The sequence below is a fragment of the Electrophorus electricus genome, chromosome 11, assembly GCF_041902795.1.
Source record: "Electrophorus electricus isolate QZ-2024a chromosome 11, ASM4190279v1, whole genome shotgun sequence".
Taxonomy (NCBI): domain Eukaryota; kingdom Metazoa; phylum Chordata; class Actinopteri; order Gymnotiformes; family Gymnotidae; genus Electrophorus; species Electrophorus electricus.
Window position 1 is genome coordinate 9,362,182 of NC_137507.1, and position 21,343 is coordinate 9,383,524.

The 21,343-nt window shown below is 42.2% G+C and overlaps 2 protein-coding genes across 2 annotated transcripts; one reads left to right on the forward strand and one right to left on the reverse strand.

Moving 5' to 3' along the window:
• The first annotated feature begins 220 nt into the window (after positions 1 to 220).
• On the forward strand, positions 221 to 12,471 carry aldh1l2 (aldehyde dehydrogenase 1 family, member L2). Its single transcript, XM_027021290.3, has 23 exons — positions 221 to 403; positions 1,326 to 1,470; positions 3,155 to 3,389; positions 3,909 to 4,074; positions 4,187 to 4,288; positions 5,136 to 5,225; positions 5,473 to 5,607; positions 5,960 to 6,085; positions 6,206 to 6,297; positions 6,552 to 6,699; positions 6,858 to 6,977; positions 7,090 to 7,217; positions 7,418 to 7,568; positions 7,676 to 7,746; positions 7,836 to 7,941; positions 8,057 to 8,144; positions 8,298 to 8,391; positions 8,504 to 8,603; positions 8,724 to 8,822; positions 9,113 to 9,278; positions 9,504 to 9,609; positions 9,730 to 9,929; positions 10,041 to 12,471. The coding sequence occupies exons 1-23, from the start codon at positions 356 to 358 to the stop codon at positions 10,094 to 10,096; spliced, it is 2,772 nt and encodes a 923-aa protein (XP_026877091.2). The 5' UTR covers positions 221 to 355; the 3' UTR covers positions 10,097 to 12,471.
• Positions 12,472 to 17,023: 4,552 nt separating this feature from the next.
• On the reverse strand, positions 17,024 to 21,050 carry nopchap1 (NOP protein chaperone 1). The gene is made up of 4 exons (XM_027021273.3): positions 20,920 to 21,050; positions 20,548 to 20,622; positions 19,877 to 20,010; positions 17,024 to 17,624 (listed from the first exon to the last, which is right to left on the reverse strand). Exons 1-4 carry the CDS (start codon positions 20,984 to 20,986, stop codon positions 17,424 to 17,426), a joined length of 477 nt encoding a protein of 158 aa, XP_026877074.2. The 5' UTR covers positions 20,987 to 21,050; the 3' UTR covers positions 17,024 to 17,423.
• Positions 21,051 to 21,343: the final 293 nt, after the last annotated feature.

Consider the following 21,343-nt stretch of genomic DNA (forward strand, 5'->3'; position numbering starts at 1 on the left):
CAGTGGTGTGGGAAGGAGGTGAGGCTCTACAGGACAAAAAAACATCGACTCCAATGTCACGCTGATTGCATAAACGCTTCTCACACCAAACGTATGCGTAAACCAATTTTAAAAAATCACAATCACCTTTGCTACACTTTGTCTAATATAAGGTCTCTGTGAATGTTAGGGTGTATGCAACAGCTGTTTGGGGTGATACACGTGGACGCGCGCGCGGCCCCTCGCGACGGCTGTTGCGCTGCCACTCACCGATACGCTCACAAGCGCGTGTGCGTCGTCGCAAGCGCGTGTTTAACGCTCACGTTGGACTTTAATTCGGTGTCTAGTTTTAACGTTTGCACATTTTTTTTTTGACATGCTGTGGGCGGCTAATACGGTCATTAGGAAATTCTCTACAAGCTATGTGAGTAAACGTTGATACTGCGTCTGTGTGCTAACGTTGGCTGTTTCCCTGTTAAATCGAATGATTGCTGCATCAATGCGCGAAAGGTTTAACAAGCTGGATAGTCAATGCATGCACAGTTTAACAAGCTGGAGCTATAAATAAACCCCGCTGCAGTGGAACGAGCGACGGGCTGCAGCTACAGCAAAGCGGATGTGAAATTTCTCCGATCTGTCAGCGAAATCTGTCTTACCCTGGGCACTTGGGTGCTCAGCTGGAGACATTTAGAGCACTGCGATCTAGATAGTTAAATCAACGACCTCTCGGTGTAAATGCGACGTTTGAAGGCAAGAGGAGCTACTTTAGCTAGCTTTAGCTTGGCTGGCGTAGCCGGTCCTGGATAGGCGATCGCCACGTTGCTCCACTCCGCTACTCCAGTAGAGGCAGCTTGTGGTCAGGTTACCTCGAGACATCTCTCCGATCAGTTGCATGAGCAACTGGCGAAAATCCCGTTGCCTATCGAGTAAGCGCTTGTAGCTGCACATCAAATGTAATACTAGTTAAATGACAGTGGCACATATTTGGCAACACTGGACGCTGTCCTATTATGTTAGCTAGCGTTACATTCATGGAAGTCACAAGCCTTTATCTTTGTCGAGAAGTCTCACTATCTGCAAGTGGCACATTTTGGGCGTCATTTAAAGATTCTCACCCGAGCTCCAGTGCATTACCTGTGCATAACCACGTTCAGGAAACTAGCTAGCTATTTACTTTATTGCGCCCAAAAGGCAATAACGGCTTATTACAAGCCGTAACACGCAGGCAACAACAACAACAACAAAAAACCACAACGTAATAACGTAAATAAATGCCTTTCCTGACTTGACTAGTTTTGCTGCATGCCAACTGTAAGTGATCCACTCCTGTGTCCTGCTTCTCACAGGCCAAACTCCAAAATAAGCTGAACCTCGCCTTGATCGGCCAGAGCCTGTTCGGACAGGAGGTGTACACGGGCCTCCGCAAGCAGGGCCATAAGGTGGTGGGTGTGTTCACTGTTCCGGATAAGGATGGCAAAGCGGACCCCCTGGGTGAGTGGCAGGACTCCAGGGGCTACACTGAGTTTAGAAATGAGCAGGTGGGACTGTCCCAAACCAGAGCACACGGGGATATTCCTGTTAAACTTTACACAGACGGCAACCACGTTACAGAGAAGATTTATTGGGTGTTTGTGTCGTGGGGTTGTAATTAGTTACATTTGCTTGTTTTCTTTAAACAACTTTAAAAGTGTAAAATGGAAATATTTGTACTTTCCTGCATATTTTAATTTCTTTATTCTCACAGATGTATGTTTTATTCTACTTTTTAAAGATATATTGTAGTCACGGTTAAATGCTAATTTTATTTTTGCATTTAATCTCATTGTGCTCTGATGGTGACTTTGTCCGAGCGCCTTTGTTGTTGGTCACACCTCTCACTTTGAGATGCCACCTGAGAAACGTCAACTGCGATGTTAATAGGTTCTGCATGTCCTAAAGTATTACGTTACATCCATACATGTAAGTCAGCATTTGAGTTGTTTTCTTTTTATCGTATTCTTCACTTCTGCTCCTTATCGGTGAGCTACTTTTCAAAGATAATAATCCCCAGTTATTATTTCATTGAAATAATAAAATGGGAACATAGTTTTATGCTACACTACCCACCTCTGGCTGTTTGAAAAGCATATTACCTCAGTTTGACTAAGGAGAGGCAGTGTAGAAGAGAGACCCAGTAGAGACAGAGAGTAAATGGACAAATACGAAAAGAAATACTGGCCTTCCTATATAGGGCCGCTTGCAGTGCTGCCAATCAGTGCCAATCAAGCTGCCAATCAGTGATCGGCAGATTCACCATCAGATTATTCTCTGCGTATAAAAGGGCTTCACAAAGCCTCGGGGGTCAGTGGTATCTTGATGGTATCCCTCCTTAGATTCTCACTTCTCAGGCTCAGAGCCTTCCTTCAGGGACAGGCATCCTTTTATTTTGGGTTCCTCGTTGAATATTTTAAATGACTCTGAATAGTTGAAAATAGTTGAAAAGCCAATTAAGGCTGTTAGTATTTTATAATAATTGCTAACAGAATCAGTCTTCTGTGTAATTTAAGATGAAGCCCATTTAAATTCCCATTGTAAAGGCTAGATAATGTGAGTGTGTGGAGGTATGTGCAGTTATTGTCAAGGAATACACTGGACCAGCTGGTCCTGTGTAATGACCACAGGAGCTAAAAGAAGCAGTGAGATGAAACATCTTTGATCACACATACACACACACAGACACACACACGTCCTTTCTGTCCTAAGTTAGAAAGTGTGTTTCTATATTGTTTACTTGATGCAGTTGTACGTCAGTGCAAGAGAGCGCATCTCTTAGCTGTGCCCTGAACCTGTGAGCGATATCTAAGTACTCCGGGCCTGCATGAACAGGCCCCAGTGCAGCGAAGTGCAGTGGAGTATAAACATCTCCCACTCGTGTGGGTTATGATCAACTTGGTGAACAGCCCTGATCCTCACGCGCATAACCAACCCAATGCTGACATATGCTACGCTAGTCAGTTAAAGAGCCAGACTAGTCTCTTATGACATATTTTTATACCACAAAACACGTTGGTGGCCACACGTTAGCAGCTCAGTTTAGGCATGCAGCCCGTTTTATTCCTGTTGCGAAACCTGCACTCTGGTGGACGGCGTCACGTCCTTACCGGCTCTGCTGCTGTGTGTTAAACGCACCCCCCAGCCACAGTGGCAGAGAAAGACGGCACGCCGGTCTTCAAGTTCCCCCGCTGGCGTGTGAAGGGCGAGCCGATTGCAGAGGTTGTGGAGGCCTACAAAGCCGTGGGAGCCGAGCTCAACGTCATGCCATTTTGCTCCCAGTTCATCCCCATGACAGTGATCAACTACCCCAAACACGGCTCCATCATCTACCACCCCTCCATTCTCCCCAAGCACAGGGGGGCCTCTGCCATCAACTGGTGAGAGATGTGTGTAGGTGTGGGTGTGGGTGTGCTTGTGTGTGTGTGGGTGTGTGTGTGTGTGTGTGTGGGGGGGGGTAACATTGTCACAGCATGTATTTTGTACATATAATCATATATATGGTTATTTTACATAGCCCTAAAACATAACCAGTTTCTCAGAAACATTTCAGGTTCAGAAAGTTGAGATTTCCTTCCGGGTGCCTGGATATTCTAAATGTAACCAAAGGATGTAGGATTGTAGGATTAGGGGAAGGGGAATTATAAAATTCTCATGGTTTATGGTTAGGGGAATTTTTAAAATGGGTAAGTAGAAAATAATTAAAGATTCTGAGGAAGGCTCTTCCAACCTTGAGGTGTAGTTGATAATGTTCATATGTGTTACATCTGAAAATGTTACTATCAGAAATATTAGCAGGAAGACACACAGAGCACTTTGTAGAAGTAACCATATAAGAACATTATTATACTGGCAGACTAGTGCTTGTCTTCCTGTTCGTATTGTCTGTGTGTGCGCAGGACTCTGATCGAGGGAGATAAGAAGGCAGGCTTCTCTGTGTTCTGGGCTGATGACGGTTTGGACACCGGTCCCATCCTGCTGCAGAAGGAGTGTGATGTGGAGCCCAACGACACCGTGGACACACTCTACAACCGCTTCCTCTTTCCAGAGGGCATCAAAGCCATGGTGACCACACCCGCAGACGCTACAGCAGCAGTCTGCCTGTAAAGACCTCTGAAAACGTCTGCAACGCTGATACAGACTCACTGCTACTCAGCTGCATGAATGTGTTTTTCAGGTGGAGGCTGTGCAGCTCGTCGCTGATGGCAAAGCACCCAGGATCCCTCAGCCAGAGGAGGGAGCCAGCTATGAAGGCATCCAAAAGAAATCGAATGCCAAGGTAGCACACACACACACACACACACACACACACTATCCCAAACGTTATCGGTCTTGGGCCATGATAGTAATTAGTGTACCTAGAAACATGCTATAATACTGTGCCGAGGGGTTGGATGGATACAGTCTAAAGAGTGTTTTTCCCTGACATGGAGAGAAGTTTAGTGTCGTGTTTTTAATTGTCAGTGCTCTGCACACTTCTGTGTCCTAAAATTCAAAGGATGCAACTTCAGTTTAATAAGTTCAGAATAAGAGATTGTTTTTCATTTCTGAAACACAGATATGTGTTCTAAGCAAGCAGCGTAATGTTTAATGATATCCACTTTTAAAAAAATGCTAATTGAGAAGTAAATCAAGTCATAGAGTGTTTTAAAACTAAATTGTCGATTCTAGACAGAGAAATGTACAGTTTCAGTGTGTGAAAGGAACCAGGCATGACAGTCAGTTTTGTTATGGCTAATCTGAATAATGCTATGCTTGTTATCTGAGAATTCTTTGTCAGATGAGATTGTAATGGTCTGTCAGGATCAGATTTCTTTGGGTCTGTACTTCTGCAGAGTGCCCAGCACGTAGCTCTTCGCAGTCTAGTCTATATAAAAGTTCAAAGCATTTTTGAATAACTATTTTTAAACTTAAAAAAAACTTTAAAAAATAACTTTTAAGAACGTTAAGAAACTTGAAATTTGTGTAGCAAATGTCTGCTGAAGTAACTATGTGATCTGAACTTCTCTTCCATTTGCCATGCCTATTGTTGTTGCCAGGACATGTGAGCGCTGGCACTACCAGCAACGTTGTGTAAGTGGTTGCACCTACTTCATGTTCACTGTGCTCTCGCTCGCTCTCCACAGGTGAACCTGGATCAGCCTGCTGAAGCCATCCACAACTGGATCCGTGGCCATGATAAGGTCCCAGGAGCATGGGCAGTCATCCAAGGCCAGGTGTGTGCCATCAGTGTGCATGCAGGGGTTGGTACACACAAGGCATGCAGATGTGCTGGCTCACAGTACTTCAGCAGAGAAGGTCTCCTCCACATACCTCCTACACCGTCATTCTCTGAGGTCTCCTACACAAACCCCCTACACGATAATTCTCTCAAGTCTCCTACACACACCCCCTACACTGTCATTGGTCACTTTTTCTCTAAACACACACTAACCACCACACGATGCGTCTTGCTTTCTGCAGCCCGTGACACTGTATGGCTCGTTAATGCTGAACGGCTCGGTTCCTGGAGGTCGGCCCCTGGAGGTTGAGGGTGCATCGCAGCCTGGACTCATCACCAGCTCAGGCCTTGTGCTTTTTGGCTCTGACAGCAAAGCGGTGAGCAGCACACACACCAACACACACAGAAATGACAGCAGAAATTATTATTTCAATGACATGTGACTCATTAAAACCTCCGGGAATATGCTAAACATATTTGACACAGGATTCAGTGGCTCGTAAGGGAACTTGTTTGCAGTAACACTGACTTTAAACAGGACCTTGATGCATTCATGCATTAACTGCAGTCAGCCCATAGTATGATTACTATATGATTAAATTTGTATACACTTGTGTAACTGTGGTTCTGTGTAACTGTGGTTCTGTATAATTGTGGTTGTATATAACTGTGATTCTGTATAATTGCGGTTCTATATCACTGTGGTTCTGCTTTAATCTGCTTGAGCAGCTTCAGGTGAGGAGTCTGCAGTTTGAAGATGGAAAGATGATTCCAGCTGCCAGATACTTCTCACCAGGAGATACCACCAGTGTGGAGCTGACTGAGGAAGAGAAGAAGATGGCAGAGGAGATCAGGGTGTGTGTGTGTGTGGCTGTGGCTGTTGGACACACACAAATCAGTATATTATATTTGTGTAGAACAGAGAGAAATGTGACCAAACAGGCCCGTACATCAGTATATTCTGTTGTAATTCAGGTGATCTGGAAGGGAATTCTGAGTAATGTGAATGTAATTGAGGACACAACTGATTTCTTTAAGTCTGGGGCTGCATCTATGGATGTTGTCAGGTAAGTCTGACCTCTGTGTTTGATCTTCTGTCTAATAAACGTCTGATCTGCTGTATCTTTAACATTCTCTATCCTTAGAACAACACAATCTTGGTTTTATATAATATTCACATTTATTTAAGATTTTCAAATATAGCAGAATCTTTGTACAGTCCATCATCCTAAGGTCTGAATTTCAGTGTTTCGTTACCGTCAGTTCTGGCTAACGCAGCTGTTTGTTGGGCTGTGGGTTTGCTGGTTTGCTGCCTCGTCAGGCTAGTGGAAGAGATCAAAGAGAAGTGTGCAGGCGTGCCGCTGCAGAACGAGGACGTGTACATGGCCACTTCCTTCCAGGAGTTCGTTCAGATGTTCGTGCGACGTTTGAGAGGAGAGGACCAGGAGGAGGAGCTGGTCGTCAGTTATGTCAGTGCCGTGCACACACACACACACTCTCTCTCTCTTAACACTCTACACTCACTTTATCCAGGCATTTAAACATGCCATTACATATTATTGACATTAATGATATTTTTGTCGTTAGATGCATCTGAGGTTGCATGTGGTATTTTTGCTTTCTCCAGGCAACAAAAGATATCAATAACATGACCCTTAAGATGCCTTACCAGTGTTTCATTGATGGGCGATTTGAGGATGCAGAAAACGGAAAGACTTACGACACCGTCAACCCCACCGACGGCTCTGTAAGTCACACACACGAGCATGCACATGCTCTTGTATCCTCGCATGTCTAACATATGTCTGTGTGTGTGTGTGTGTGTGTGTGTGTGTGCGCGCTTTGGTCTTGCCCTGTAGGTGATCTGTAAGGTGTCATTTGCGTCTGTAGCTGATGTGGACAGAGCAGTGGCATCTGCCAAACAAGCCTTCGAAGATGGCCCCTGGGGCAAGATGAACCAGCGCGACCGTGGCAGGCTGCTATACAGGTCTGCCCTGCCCCACCCTGCCCCACCCTGCCCCACCCTGCCCCTGCGCGTTTACAGCCACACCACACTGCCAGTGCTGAAATCCTCAAGTGTCTCAGACTGCCTTTGTTGTTAGTGCGGCGATCGTTCCTTTAACGTCCCTTCGTAGCGAGTGCACGCCGCACACACCGATGTCTGTGCCTACTGCTGTGTGCGTGCAGACTGGCTGACCTCATGGAGGAGCACCAGGAAGAGCTGGCTACCATCGAAGCCATCGACTCTGGCGCTGTGTATACGCTCGCACTCAAGACACACGTGGGCATGTCCATTCAGACATTCCGATACTTTGCAGGCTGGTGTGACAAGATTCAGGTGTGCGCGTGTTTTAGGCTGTGCTTCGATGCTATGTAATACGTGACTTTGTAACGAATAATATCGCGTCCAGATTTCGCTTTGTGTTACTTCTGTGTCTTCTGTAGGGCACAACCATACCCATTAACCAGGCCCGACCCAACCGCAACCTGACCTTCACCAGGAAAGAACCTCTGGGGTGAGTGTGAGGATCCATGTGGATATTGAGAAAAATATGGACTTGCATATGTAGCACACTGCTGTAGTTTCTCTTTCTGTGTGACTCAGAGTGTGTGCGATTGTGATCCCATGGAACTATCCTCTAATGATGCTAGCCTGGAAGAGTGCAGCCTGTCTGGCCGCTGGAAACACACTCGTCCTAAAACCTGCTCAGGTGACGCGCACACCTCCCCCAACAAATCCACTTCACACTTCACACTTTATTAGGCCTTGGTACTGGGTATGTCCGAATCAAGTTATAAGCAAATAAACCTCTACCTGCAACGCAGGTGACTCCTCTGACAGCGTTGAAGTTTGCGGAGCTGACGGTGAAGGCAGGCATTCCTAAAGGAGTGATAAACATCCTACCTGGATCAGGTAATCCCAGCAGACCCGCACCTGGTGCTTGCTCACCTATAGGCCTGTCTTAGTGTTCTCTTTGACTTCTGTGCATGTAGATCTCCGCACAGTACTTTTAAACTCACTGTGGTGTTTGACATCGATGATGACGATGAGGAATCTCTGTCTCAGGCGGTCTGGTAGGTCAGAGGTTATCTGATCACCCTGATATCCGTAAGCTGGGCTTCACCGGCTCTACCCCCATTGGAAAACAGATCATGAAGAGGTAGTTCAAATCACCAACCAAACAATTCCAGATTAAAGCCAACGCTCCACAACCTGCAGAGCGTTAGTTCTGAAAGTGCGCCCTGTTAATGTGATGTCATTTCCTGCCACAGTTGTGCCGTCAGTAACTTGAAGAAGGTCTCACTTGAGCTGGGAGGCAAATCCCCCCTCATCGTCTTCAGTGACTGTGACCTGGACAAGGCTGTGCGGATGGTGAGAAGGAAAAAGTGCTATAGGACGGCTTACAAAAATTATGTGTTGGGGGAAAAAATGGATGAAATCATTCTTATCTATTGTGCTTCTCTGTGTGTGTGTGTGCGCGCTTCTATGTAGGGTATGAGTTCCGTTTACTTTAATAAAGGAGAGAACTGTATAGCTGCAGGTCGGCTGTTTGTGGAGGAGTCTATTCACGATGAGTTCATCAGACGGGTGGTAGGTGAAACGTATATTAACACCCTTCATTTATATTACTAGAAACATTTTCATTAAATCATTTTATTTATACTTATGAGTCGAAAGTTGTCTTTATTCAGCCCGTAGGACATCAAAATAAAATCATCCAGGACTTGGTTAAGTGATCCATCTGGCATGGCCAGTACCCCTGCAAGATTAATCCTGAACTTCTGTTCACACAGATAGGTTTAATAATTATAGGCTAGGATGAAATATGTCAATCAGTCCTATGGCAGCAGTGCTTACTGGCTTTACTGGCATCTGCCCAGGTTGAAGAGATTAAGAAAATGAAGATTGGCGATCCTCTGGACCGCTCCACAGACCACGGCCCCCAGAACCACAAGGCCCACCTGGACAAGCTGGTGGAGTACTGTGAGACTGGTGTGAAGGAAGGTGCCACTCTGATCTGTGGAGGAAAACAGGTCAACAGGCCTGGTGAGACCCCAGACCCACAACAGATAGATTCAGTGACTCGGAAACCAAATGACAGACTACGCGCGAAGAGTGTTGGTCTTTAAAGTTGTCGTTATCATAGTGTCCTATCTAGTGGATGCTCAGCGTATTCCTGGGAATTTCCCATTATCCTATTCCCGTTTAGGTCAGACACTATAGAGGAAGTCATAACGCATAATGCTCATTGCCGCGTGTCCTTTTGTGCAGGATATTTCATGGAACCAACAGTGTTCACGGATGTAGAGGATCACATGTTCATTGCTAAAGAGGAGTCGTTTGGTCCCGTCATGGTGGTGTCCAAGTTTAAGGACGGGTAAGACACCATCGCCGGCTTCAGTCTGCTGACAGACACGGCTCTGCAGGACGTGATGTTAAGAATGAGACAGAGAGATTATTAATGAGTGCTTTCCGACGTCTGCTGTCCCTTCCACAGTGACGTGGATGGAGTACTGAGCAGAGCGAACGACACTGAATTCGGCCTGGCCTCTGGGGTGTTCACGCGGGACATTAACAAGGCCATGTACGTCAGCGAGAGGCTGGAGGCGGGAACCGTCTTCATCAACACCTACAACAAAACGGACGTGGCAGCGCCCTTCGGGGGCTTCAAGCAATCTGGCTTCGGGAAGGACCTCGGTGAGGGACCCAGGAAGGACCCCCAGGGGTCATATCCGCACGCCTCTGGTGTCTCTGCCCCAGCGCTGTGGTTAACTGACAGGCGCTTGTGTCTGTTCTGTTTTTTGGCAGGTGAGGAAGCACTTCATGAGTATCTCCGGACCAAAGCGGTGACGGTGGAGTACTGACAGGAAACCCATGCTGCCCTTGGACTTCGGGCAGGACCGGCAGGTGTTTGGCAGGACTGTGGGTTGCGTGCTTCGTCCACCACACTGGTCAGACTTCGTCTCACAACCAGTTTGATCTGGGAGTGAAAAGAAAAAACAACAAAAGAGTGCCCCCTGCCAGGCCAAACGTTTTTGCCTACATTTTTCTATCGGTCTGCTTCCAGAACATGCCTTTATCCTCAGAGAGGAACATTTTGTTTATCCATGCCACGGCAGCTCTGTGACCTCCAAGTGTTGAATGAATGGTGTGGTAAAATTATGCTGCGTGAACAACATGGATCACTGTGTTCTTCATTTTGGCATCAGAGCCACAAGACACTGCCAGTATGTGATTGCCAAAGCATCTGGTATGAAAGGTTTTTTTGGGGGGTTTTTTTACACTATTTTAAGGTAGCTTCTTTCCTATATCATACACTTACCAGCCACTCAAAACACTTACGTTTACCTACAATCATTTGACACTACACCTGTACACCTGTCTTGTACATGTGTGTTAGAAATGTACGATTACAGCCTGTAGCTCATCTGTTAGTTTTTGGAATTCATCACAAGCCCTCAGCACTGGTCAGTATCTGATCTTTGTCGTTCTCAGCAGTGAGACATTGCGCTGTTATAGGCCAGCGGTTATGGTATTGGGCTTGTAATCAGGCGGTTGCTGGTTCAAGCTCCTCTGTTGCCAAGGTACTGTTGTTGGGCCCCTAAGCAAGGCCCTTAACCCTCACAGGTTTGAATTGTGTACTGCTGTAAGCTTTTTTGGATAAACGTCTGGCAAAATGCTGTGAATGTGTGGTTGTGGGTCATGGAACCAGTGTTCTGCTGGTTTTGAGGCGTCACGTTGCTCCTGAGTCTAGAGTGGTCCAGACACAGTCAACTGTGGCTTATATCAGAAGGTGGACCTCCAAGACACAGCTGTGTAATAAAGTGGCTGGAGAGTGTAAACCCATACACAATATATGATCCAGCTAAAGTGTTTCTATGTTCATGCCACTTCATGAACTATTTGTCATTATTATCGCTTTCTTTTACTAGTCATACCACTTTCACAGATCCCATTTGACATTACTATACATACATATCATTTCTAGAGAACAAAAATGTATTGTTCTATGTATATTAATGTTCCATTCCAGAGAGGAAATACAGAGTGACTTGTAATCCATTGGCATGATCAGGAAAATATAAGAAAGGTTTTAATTTAGGAACGTTTTAGGGCAGACGGGGGGGATGTGTGTGTGTGTCCCAATAATTCCAGCTCACACTGAGGCTGGGTGGGGTGAGCAGTGTGCACCCCCCCACCCCCAAGTTCAAATGAAACCTCCGCCACTGTAAAGATGAGCTGAGAGGTGTATCAAAAGTGTTTAGCTGTATTACGCTTTAGAGATCCATTGCCAAAACCCTGTAGAAAATTCTACATGCACAAAGTGATGTCGTCTGTTCCCAGGTTTGGTTTAATTCAGAGTTTACCAGGCGTCTTCCGTGAGATAAACCTTCTTACCAAATTTTGCTCTAACTAAAAACTCCCATCTAAAAAAACCTGCCCATCCAGATGGAGCTCATCTGCAACAAACAGCACAGAGAGGTTGGAGCAGGTCTGGCTGACGAGGGTGGAAGAATCGGGCTTGTAGGTCTCCAGGAGCCAGGTTGATGGTACTTGTGTCTGTAGTGTGTCTGAAGAGCTGCTAGAACACGTCTGCTTTTAAAAACACTGTGAAGCTTTTAATGCAGGTTAGCGCTTTACTGTCGAAAGGCTTGTGAAGCCGGTTAGAATCTTTCTGAATGATTTGTGGCGTGCAACGTGTCATTTGCTCACAGCAGCAGAAGAACTTGTAACAGTAATTGCATCACTAATTATGCAATATAATTTTCATAATTATGCAATGTAATATTCATAATTATGCAATATAATATTCATAATGGTTGAGTGAATGGCAACAGGCAGTCCGATTCAAGAGTCAAACATCAACACTCCTGCCTTTCACATTCAGCTATGTTGTATGTTGGTGTAACATCCTTGATAACAGTATTTTTTATTGCAACAGTGTTATATTCGCTGTTTGCATTTGCTGTTTTTCCAACAGAGATTAAATTTGATTTATGAATTTTCTATAGTGTTTATATTACTTTAGCAGTGCTGTCTTTCATTTGGAAGCCTACAATTCTACTGTAATCTCAAGTGCGCATATTTACAAGATAGATTCTTTGATTTGAGAATGAAATGGTTCAAACCGAATGCATAGCTTTGTTACGGTCATTCCTGCAGCTTTGTTGTTAGTTGAACCATATAGTAATCACAGCAGTACATCATTTCATGCAATAATAAAATTATATTCATGAAAGTATTTTGTTTTTTAAAACATGACTCATATTGCCCCCTCCTGATAAAATGGTAGAGTCCATTCATCCTGAGTTTAACAGATGAAAGAAGTTTGCAAAAATTAGTGGAACAGGTAGACGTAATGGACCAAAAACAAAAGTCTGGATTTTAAGAAGACAAGAAGTTCTATTTTACATTTGATGTATTTTATTCTAAAATGTAAATGTATGTTGAACAAGCTAGTTATAGAGTAGTTTTCTGTTGAATTCGAATGAGCTTTTAGAAGTTTTCTATCATGCATAGTTTTTAATTGACAGGGCAATTCAGTTTTACATCCAGTATATATTGCTTATTCTTAAGTAAGGCTGCTCTTACACTTAAAATATGTACAAACTTATTTATAATAGTATACGTTTTTCCCTATATTTGGCCTCAGGAACGTCCCTCTTCAGTGTCCAGCAGTAGTCTGCCTGCATAGAGGGGACCCACTTTATAATGCTTTATCCTACTGCACACTATGGTATATGAGTATATTGGAACATAAAAATATATATCTAAAACATTTGATTTCACTTAGTAATTATGGTTGGTTAAGTGTAGGTAGATTAAAATTCAAATCTACAAGTAACAGGGTCTACTTGTCAAGGGGTAGAACCTGTCAAAGGGTAAAACATTTTAGGCAACAAGTGAACAGTCAGTTCTTGATGATGATGATGAACCTACACCATATTAGGCAGGAGGTTATAATGTCACCGGTGTATGTGTATGTATGCTCGACTACTGCAAAACTCCTTTTCTCTGCTGTTGCCCTTTATAAGTATGAGTAAGTTTCAACATTTCTCCCAAATTCCTTGAACAATGCAATTTCTTTGCAAGCTCATATTCATTTTTAAACAGCAAAATAGGAATGTTTTAACTTTTGCAAGAGTTCAGAAATCAGTATTTCGTGGAATAATCCCAGGTTTCAGTCCTGGCTTTCATGTGTATCGGCACACTCTCTGAAAGGCTTTCACTTTGCTTGTTAAATAAGATTTGGTTCAGGTTATCAATTATTCACCAACAGCCGATGAAGGCCCTCTGTCCGAAACATCCTGTTTCTCTAGAAACTCTGTGTACCTCACTACAACTCTGAATATATGTTTGCATTTGATAGTCTGTGCTTGTACCTGAGGTCTTGTAATTTGGTAACTGTTTGATTTTTCATAAACGTGACAGAGAAGGAAGATTAAAACAGAATTGGGAAGGATTTAGAAAAAAAACACTTTAATTATAAGTTAAATCTAAACAAATGCATCACAAACATCCAAACCCCTGAAGCTAATATGACACATAAATGATTGTGGTTGCAAAAAGTGATGGGATATCTTGTCATAGACGACTTCTCCAAGCCACCCCAGATGATTTTCCAGACACTGGACTGGAACCTAAAGTAAATCATGAAATAGGATGCACATTAATACAAATTCCGAATAATCAGTAATATTGCCTTCTTTCACATTCCTTTATGCTTTACCTGCATTGCTCTGTGATCTTGATCCATTTCGGGATATACTGAGCTCTGAAAACTGCACCCAAATATACGGTCTTCTTCCTGGTTCTCGGTGGAGGTGTTCAGCACTGGGAGTGGATATGACTTCTCGTCAAATATGACGCATCCCCCTCGGCCTTCAGGATTTTCCTCACACTCAGTAGAAATCTGAAATGATTCAACTTAATATATTAATCTTAATTATTAAGCTTAATGTATTCATATGCAATCTGTTTACTCATGAAAGCTAATGAACCCTGCACTGCCAAATGTGTCATCAAAAGTAGCTCTTATGGAACCAAATAATAAGCATATTAAATAAGGCAGGCGCAAACATTCATCCAAAATATGTGCTGTAAATTAAAATAGGACAGTAATCCCACCGTAACGTCTTTTTCCTGAAGCACGTTGAGTGAATCACCCTGACCCTCACTGGTGCCCAACTGAAGGCAGCGATCCGACATGCTGCCAACTCTGATACCGCCATCGTGTTTTTCTGGATTTTCCTCACACTGAAGAGAAATTATAGGTATTACCAAAACATCTGCATTTAAATGTTTTAAGTGAAATAACCACAACTGCATTCCTCTGTATACAGTCACAAACAAAAGCATATTTTATCTTTCGGTATGCCATCCAAATAATGAAACGTTCTCTAGAACTGTGTTTGTTCCGATTAGCCACATGGCCTCTTTCTATGTAGCGTGCCGTGTTGTAGTTGCTGTTTGGAGCCGAAGCAGATATGTTTTCCTCTACATAAAATAAGCAAAATAAGCTTATAAAATGCCACTAATACTAATACACTAAAGCTAAAACTAAAATGAATGAGGCTGATTGTGAGGCAAGCCGAGCTAAACTTTCTTAGGCCAAGTGAAAACACGGAAAGCCAGTTGCTCGAAACACAGTTTAAAATTATTTTACAGGTCTTACAATCTATTGCTTAATTACATAAACTACTGATATATTATAAATATTACATATATTTTACATACCATATTGCTGTTTTTAAAATCTGAACTCAACTTGGACAGCAGAGGTTTATCGTGACTTAGCCAGAGCGTTATGTACCGGAAGAGGATGTATTGTGCTGTTTATATAGCACTGTAATTTCCAATCAGCATTATTTTATATATGTGGGGGCTTCTAATGTCCCATGGGTGTTTAATTAATTAACACATACATTATCACTTTTCCTGCATTTGAAATATTTCAAATAGAATGTACAAATCTAAGTCATAAATTTGCCTCTAATGTAATAAGTTTGTTAAGATGAGCTTATTGACCGTCTGAAGTATTTTCCAAATATTGGGCTAAGTCCCATACAATCAGTTTCTATTTTACCTGTTTTGTCCTTGTATTCTTGGTCTTTCTTGAGTCTTGGTTAATTTTCTCTTGATCTAATCCACACAGGATAAGTATCAACCTCCTTTGTCCAGTTGTAGAAAATTAAGAATCCTGCGTTTCAAAAACAAAAACAGTCTAATGTCAAATTATAAACAAAATTCTGGAACTTGATTCTCTGTATGATTTGCACAAAGCAGGAAGATTGTCATAGAGAGTGTACAGATAAACTGACAGCTTCTTTCCTGTCAGGTAAGATTTAAATTCTGTTTTTAGGTGTGACCAGGAATGAGAAACTTCAAGTCCAACTGTAACCTCTTCAATTAATTTGAATAAAGAAAACTAAGATAAATCTGCCAAAGAAAAGCATATTTTCAAAATCCTGTAACCAATTTGTCTGATTTATACAAGAAAAATAAAAATTCAGATGGAAAACGTTTCATACGCATAGCAATATGTATCAACTCAAAAAATCAAATTAAGGTGTGACATCGCAGGGCAGAACTACTGGCATGCAAACTATAGTTAAGAGAAAATATTGTTCGAACTTAACTTCTCACTCCTGGGAGAAAGAGATCCTGAATAGCATGAAGCTGCCTTTAACAACCCTATCCTGTGATGGAAGGGTCATCTCCTTACATTATATAGTATATATCTCAGTTATAGTATACATATAGTATATATCTCAGTTATAGTACATAGGTATAGTATATATCTCAGTTATAGTACACAGGTATAGTATATATCTCAGTTATAGTACATAGGTATAGTATATATCTCAGTTATAGTATATAGGTATAGTATATATCTCAGTTATAGTACATAGGTATAATATATATCTTGGCTGCAGTATATAGCTTGGTTATAGTATATAGTTATAGTGTATATCTCAGTTATAGTATATAGTTTTCTGTAATGTGTGAATAAAGTGCTCCTGTTCGTCATGATTTATAGTATATATCTCAGTTATAGTATATAGTTATAGTTTACATCTGTTATAGTATATATGTATAGTATATATCTCAATTTACAGTACATACGTACAATATATATCTCGGTTACAGTATATATCTCGGTTATAGTATATATAGTGTATATCTCAGTTATAGTATATAGGTATATTATAAATCAGTTATAGTATATATAGTATATATCTGTTATAGTATATAGTTTTCTGTAATGTGTGAATAAAGTGCTCCTGTTCGTCATCAGTTATAGTATATATGTCAGTTATAGTATATATGTTATAGTACATAGGTATAATATATATCGCAGTTACAGTATATAGTATACAGTTTTAGTATATATCTCAGTTATAGCATATAGTTATTGAATATATCTCAGTTATAGTACATAGGTATAATATATCTCGGTTACAGTACAAATTTGTTATAGTATAGTTATTGTATATATATATATATATATATATATATATATATATAAATAATTTATAGTATATAAATGTCTGTAATGTGTGAATAAAGTGCTCCTGTTCGTGATCATTCTGGTCTGTGTTCCGAGTGTATGTGGTTTCCCTGTTAGATTAGCATTGCTCCATTCCCAGGCCATTACAAAATCTGTCTGGTTTTCTGTTAGAAATTTGGAGTCATGACAGATTTCCATCTTACATTTCTCCAACTTGTTAATAATGTTAAAACTAAACTTGATGGTACACATATTTGTTATGGTTATGAACAAATTGGCCAGTATGATTTGTTGTGAATTTTAAATAACTTTATAACAAATTTTTTACAACAATTTTGAAACAGTTAAAGTGAATGGTTGCAGTTTAGACATGGCACACAAATACCACTCAACCATATATCAGAATACAGTAATATACTTCACAAAAAAAAATTTAAAAAGAAAGAAAACTCCTTGGCAAAACAAACATTATCCAATACATAGCAAAACAGGCTGTGTTGACAGCACCTGACCCTCAGCTTCTAGCAATGCTCACATGCCATTTGGCAACGTGTCAGTCAATATTAATAACAACCTCTACTTCAAAACTGTCTTCTGCAGGACAGTATTTCTTAGGAACTCAGTGCGAGTGGTATTTAAGGTCTGATCACTACAAAATGGATCTCGTACAAGAGCAGAATTCACCGTCTGTCACTCTGCTGCGTGGGACTGTCCTCTCCTTCTCCCTCTTTTTCTACCACCTGGATGTTGGCCTTCCTCCTTCTGTTGCCAGGTAGTCTGAGAGTTTCTTCAGTAACGGTGTCTTCATCTGTGCTGTCGTCCTCGGTTGAGTCTTCGTCCTCGCTGCTGTCCGAGTCCTCCAGCTCCACCAGAGAAACATCCTGTTTAGGACGCACACAGACACGAGAGGTCTTTATCAGAAGGTCAATGATAAATGAGCCAAATGTCAACTTTGTCCTTTACCTAATCACATTAGTGTTAGGACCAAATAGCATTGTTAAAACATCACTGCTACATAGCTAGCTAGGTGATTTTACTATTACAACTGGGCAATTTCTCCAGTGATATGCATCTTGCAGTAAAACTAAGACAATGATGATGAACACTGGAGAACAACACTAGAAATATACTTGAAGACAGTCCAATTGGCCATAAAGTGGGATACATACCAAGGAGACGCACTGTCCACACTACTGTTCTGCACAGGCTTGAGTACTATCAGCCAGATCGAGAAAAATGAGCGAAGGTAAAGATTCAGGAACAGAACTACCATCAGCCTCCTGAAGATGGATGACATCTCACTGATCCACCTGACCAAACTTTACAGCAAGGCCAGTGTAATGTCATTCAGGCTGAAGAGGTGTGGACAGCAGATAATAAAAAGAGGAACAGAAGGAATTAGGACAGAAGGAATTGAGCTATCAGAAGATAACGGAAGACATCTACAAATACCAAGGGATTCTCCAGTTACACGGGAATTATGAGGCAGAAACGTGAAGGACGGCAACATCCAAGTACATCCACAAGGTGAGACGGGTCCTCAAGAGCCATGCCATAAAGATAAACATAAATAGCAATAAACAGCAATCAGATACCCAGCAGGCACAATGAGCTGGCCAAAAGAAGAGCTGAAAACTGCCAATGTCAAGACCAGAAAGCTCCTCACATTGCATCGGGCACTCCACCCAAGATCCAACATCCAAAGGCTGAACAGCAGCTAAAGGAAGGAGGGGGCGGGGCCTACAAAGTGTAAGATCCGCTGTCCGGGGACATGAAACATCCATGAATACAGCCAAGCAATGTCCCCCAAGGATGAGCTGATGAGGGAGTGACGCAGTCAGATGGGGGACGTGGTCGCCATGGAAGCAGCAGAGGTGGCTGACATAAGACAATCCTACCAATGTCTGGAGAAGGCAGGACAGAAGGGCAGCACAAGATCAAAGCCGAAGTACTTGGTCAACTGAAGCAGGGACACCTCACACCAAACAACACTCAAGATGCAGACAGTGCAACGGAGCCTGTGAGATAATCCTGCTAGTAGCAGGCTTCAAAAGACAAAGGGGAAGGAAGAGTAGTGGAGAACGAGGCTAAGATCCTGTGGGACCTCCAGGTCCTGACTGATAAGCGAGGTTGTCCCACTGCTGACAAGGACACATTTGCAGCGCCAATGGAACAAATCAAAGAGAATCAAAAAATATTCCTGGGTTACGGACTACTGTCGAGGGCTTCACAAATCGCACCATATAAGTGAAGTCAAAAACGTTTCACATTGTAGACTTTAGGCCAATGAGTAACATTTCAGTTTTATTAAGGAGGAGCATGACACCATGAGAGCAAATGTGCGTTTACCAAATCTATTAGTATTGTTGGATATGAACCAAATAAGCCCTGTGCTAGTGATGCTAACAGTTCCCTGGTAGGAGCTAAGTGCATCAGGATTAATATGTCAAATGCAGCACTTATGTCTGAAAGGAGAAGAATCAGTAAAGAATCACTAAAAAGGAGAAGATCATTGACAATTTGTGAAAGGGTTGGGCTATCTCTGTGCTAATCACTGTACAAAATACAGATGGTAAAGAGCCAAAAAGGCTGACTGTCATGAAAGACTGCATTTGAGATGCTGCTGCCCTTATTACAGCTTGCTTCTAGAAGAAGCGGATTAGAATTGGGTTGATAGTGGCTGGATCCAGACTAGACTGGGAGGTAAAGGCAGAGGTTTTAAGATCTGTAGGGTAATACACTTCCTCAGGGGTGGAAAAGGCACGGGAACAAGCCGACAGCAGTTGAACTGGACTTAACTTGTTATTAACTCAGTTATACGCAGCCCTAGTGGGAGAACCAGACAAACGTTCCACAGCTATCTGAGGAAGGATTTTACTACAATCAGGTATTGCGGGGGCTGAGGGAACTGTTGGTAATTTTAGACAACAAAAACTACCAAAAAACACCAACCAGTCGCAAAAGCAAAAGAACAGAGAGAATGTGATGGACTACAACTTGCTATTGTCAATTAGGGTCATGCATGGCAAAAATACATTTTACTGTGATACTGTAGCAGCATGTTAGAGGTTCTCTGTTTCTTGACAGCATTCTATGAAATATGTTTCACTCCAGTCACTTGAGAAGGTCTTACCATCTGGATGACTTTCTCTGCCTCCTTTATGTTCTCGATATCAAAGTGACCTGCAGGAACCGTCTCCATCTGCTGCATTAAAGACTCGTTTGCCAGGGCCATCTGAGGTAGGAAACTATGGAGCCTGTCTAAGACTAATACACAGACACAGCAAGATAGTAACCCATATAATAAATCATAAAGCAGGGCTTGGAATGGAAGTTATTTTCTTGAGGCACAAAAGCTTGTTTCGGGCCATACAGCTAAGCTTAATACAGTATGGCGAAATCTGGACATCCTTTGGTTATGTTATAGATTAATTTGTAAGTGATCAGATCCTAGCCTAACCATACATGGAGCACTTTGCAATTTTACAGATTTAAAAACAATAGAACTCCCTAAATTATATAAAACCTTTATACCTAGTATAGTTTTTAAGTACTTTAGTATATGCTGTTTTGTATAACCCAGAAAGTATTTTTTTCCCTTTGGTCTGACAACTCAAGAATTTACCTATATCCTGACTCGAAGTGCTAAAATGTTGACTATAAAACGTTGCTGAGTGGGTCATATATTTTTGCGTTCAACTTTATCCGGCATTTCAGTCCCGCTCGGCTCACAGGTAGGTTAAGTGAGAGACTGAATACACTTCTAATGAAGCAGGTTAAACGTTTTAAAATGTGAACACTCACCAGAACTTCGCGGAACTTTTTCGGTGTGCAGTGAGGTTGCGCCCTTGGGTTTCAGTAAGAACCTGTCGTGAATTCCTGAAAGTAGTTGGAGGTAACTTTGGAGGGGATGAATGACTAAAACGATCCTTTGACTCGAAGAGTTTTGATAGTCATGTTTCTAAGCGTTAATCGGCTTGTCAAGCACCACTAGGTTAGCCAGCTATGTAGGTCGAGGTTTAATAATGTAGTGTAACTAAGACAGACAGATAATATTTACATAATCTTTTCTTTGAATGCTTTAAAGTTAACTAACTAGCTAACTAACTATCTAGCCAACAACTTCACTTTGTAGCTCTGCACGGACATATCAGCTCGTTATTGTAAGAACAATACCTTTTACGTTACCACAGACCAGCAAATCCTGAGAGGTGTTTTCGGCGTTGCTTTTCTTTTCATCCATCTTTTCTTTACCTTCCTTGCTAAAACCCTGTGACAGTAAACGTGTGCGTATTAGCAGCAGCACAACATCCGTGTCAAAGGTTAAAAACGATGGTCACTGGTTGCAATTTGCGCCATCTAGCGGAGTAAATGTGTTTAGCGCCCCGGGCATGCCGAGGTATACCATGACTTCGTGGCCTGAGAAACAATGACCAGTCATTTCAGTACACTGTAAATGTATTGGACACAGACAGCTGCTCTGGGATGTCTGAGGAAGACTGATGATATTAGCTGATAAACGGAACGGAACCGTGGGGAATCTTAGAGTATTTTTAAATTCAGATAAGTCTAAATCACTAACTTTCCAGTGAATTTCATA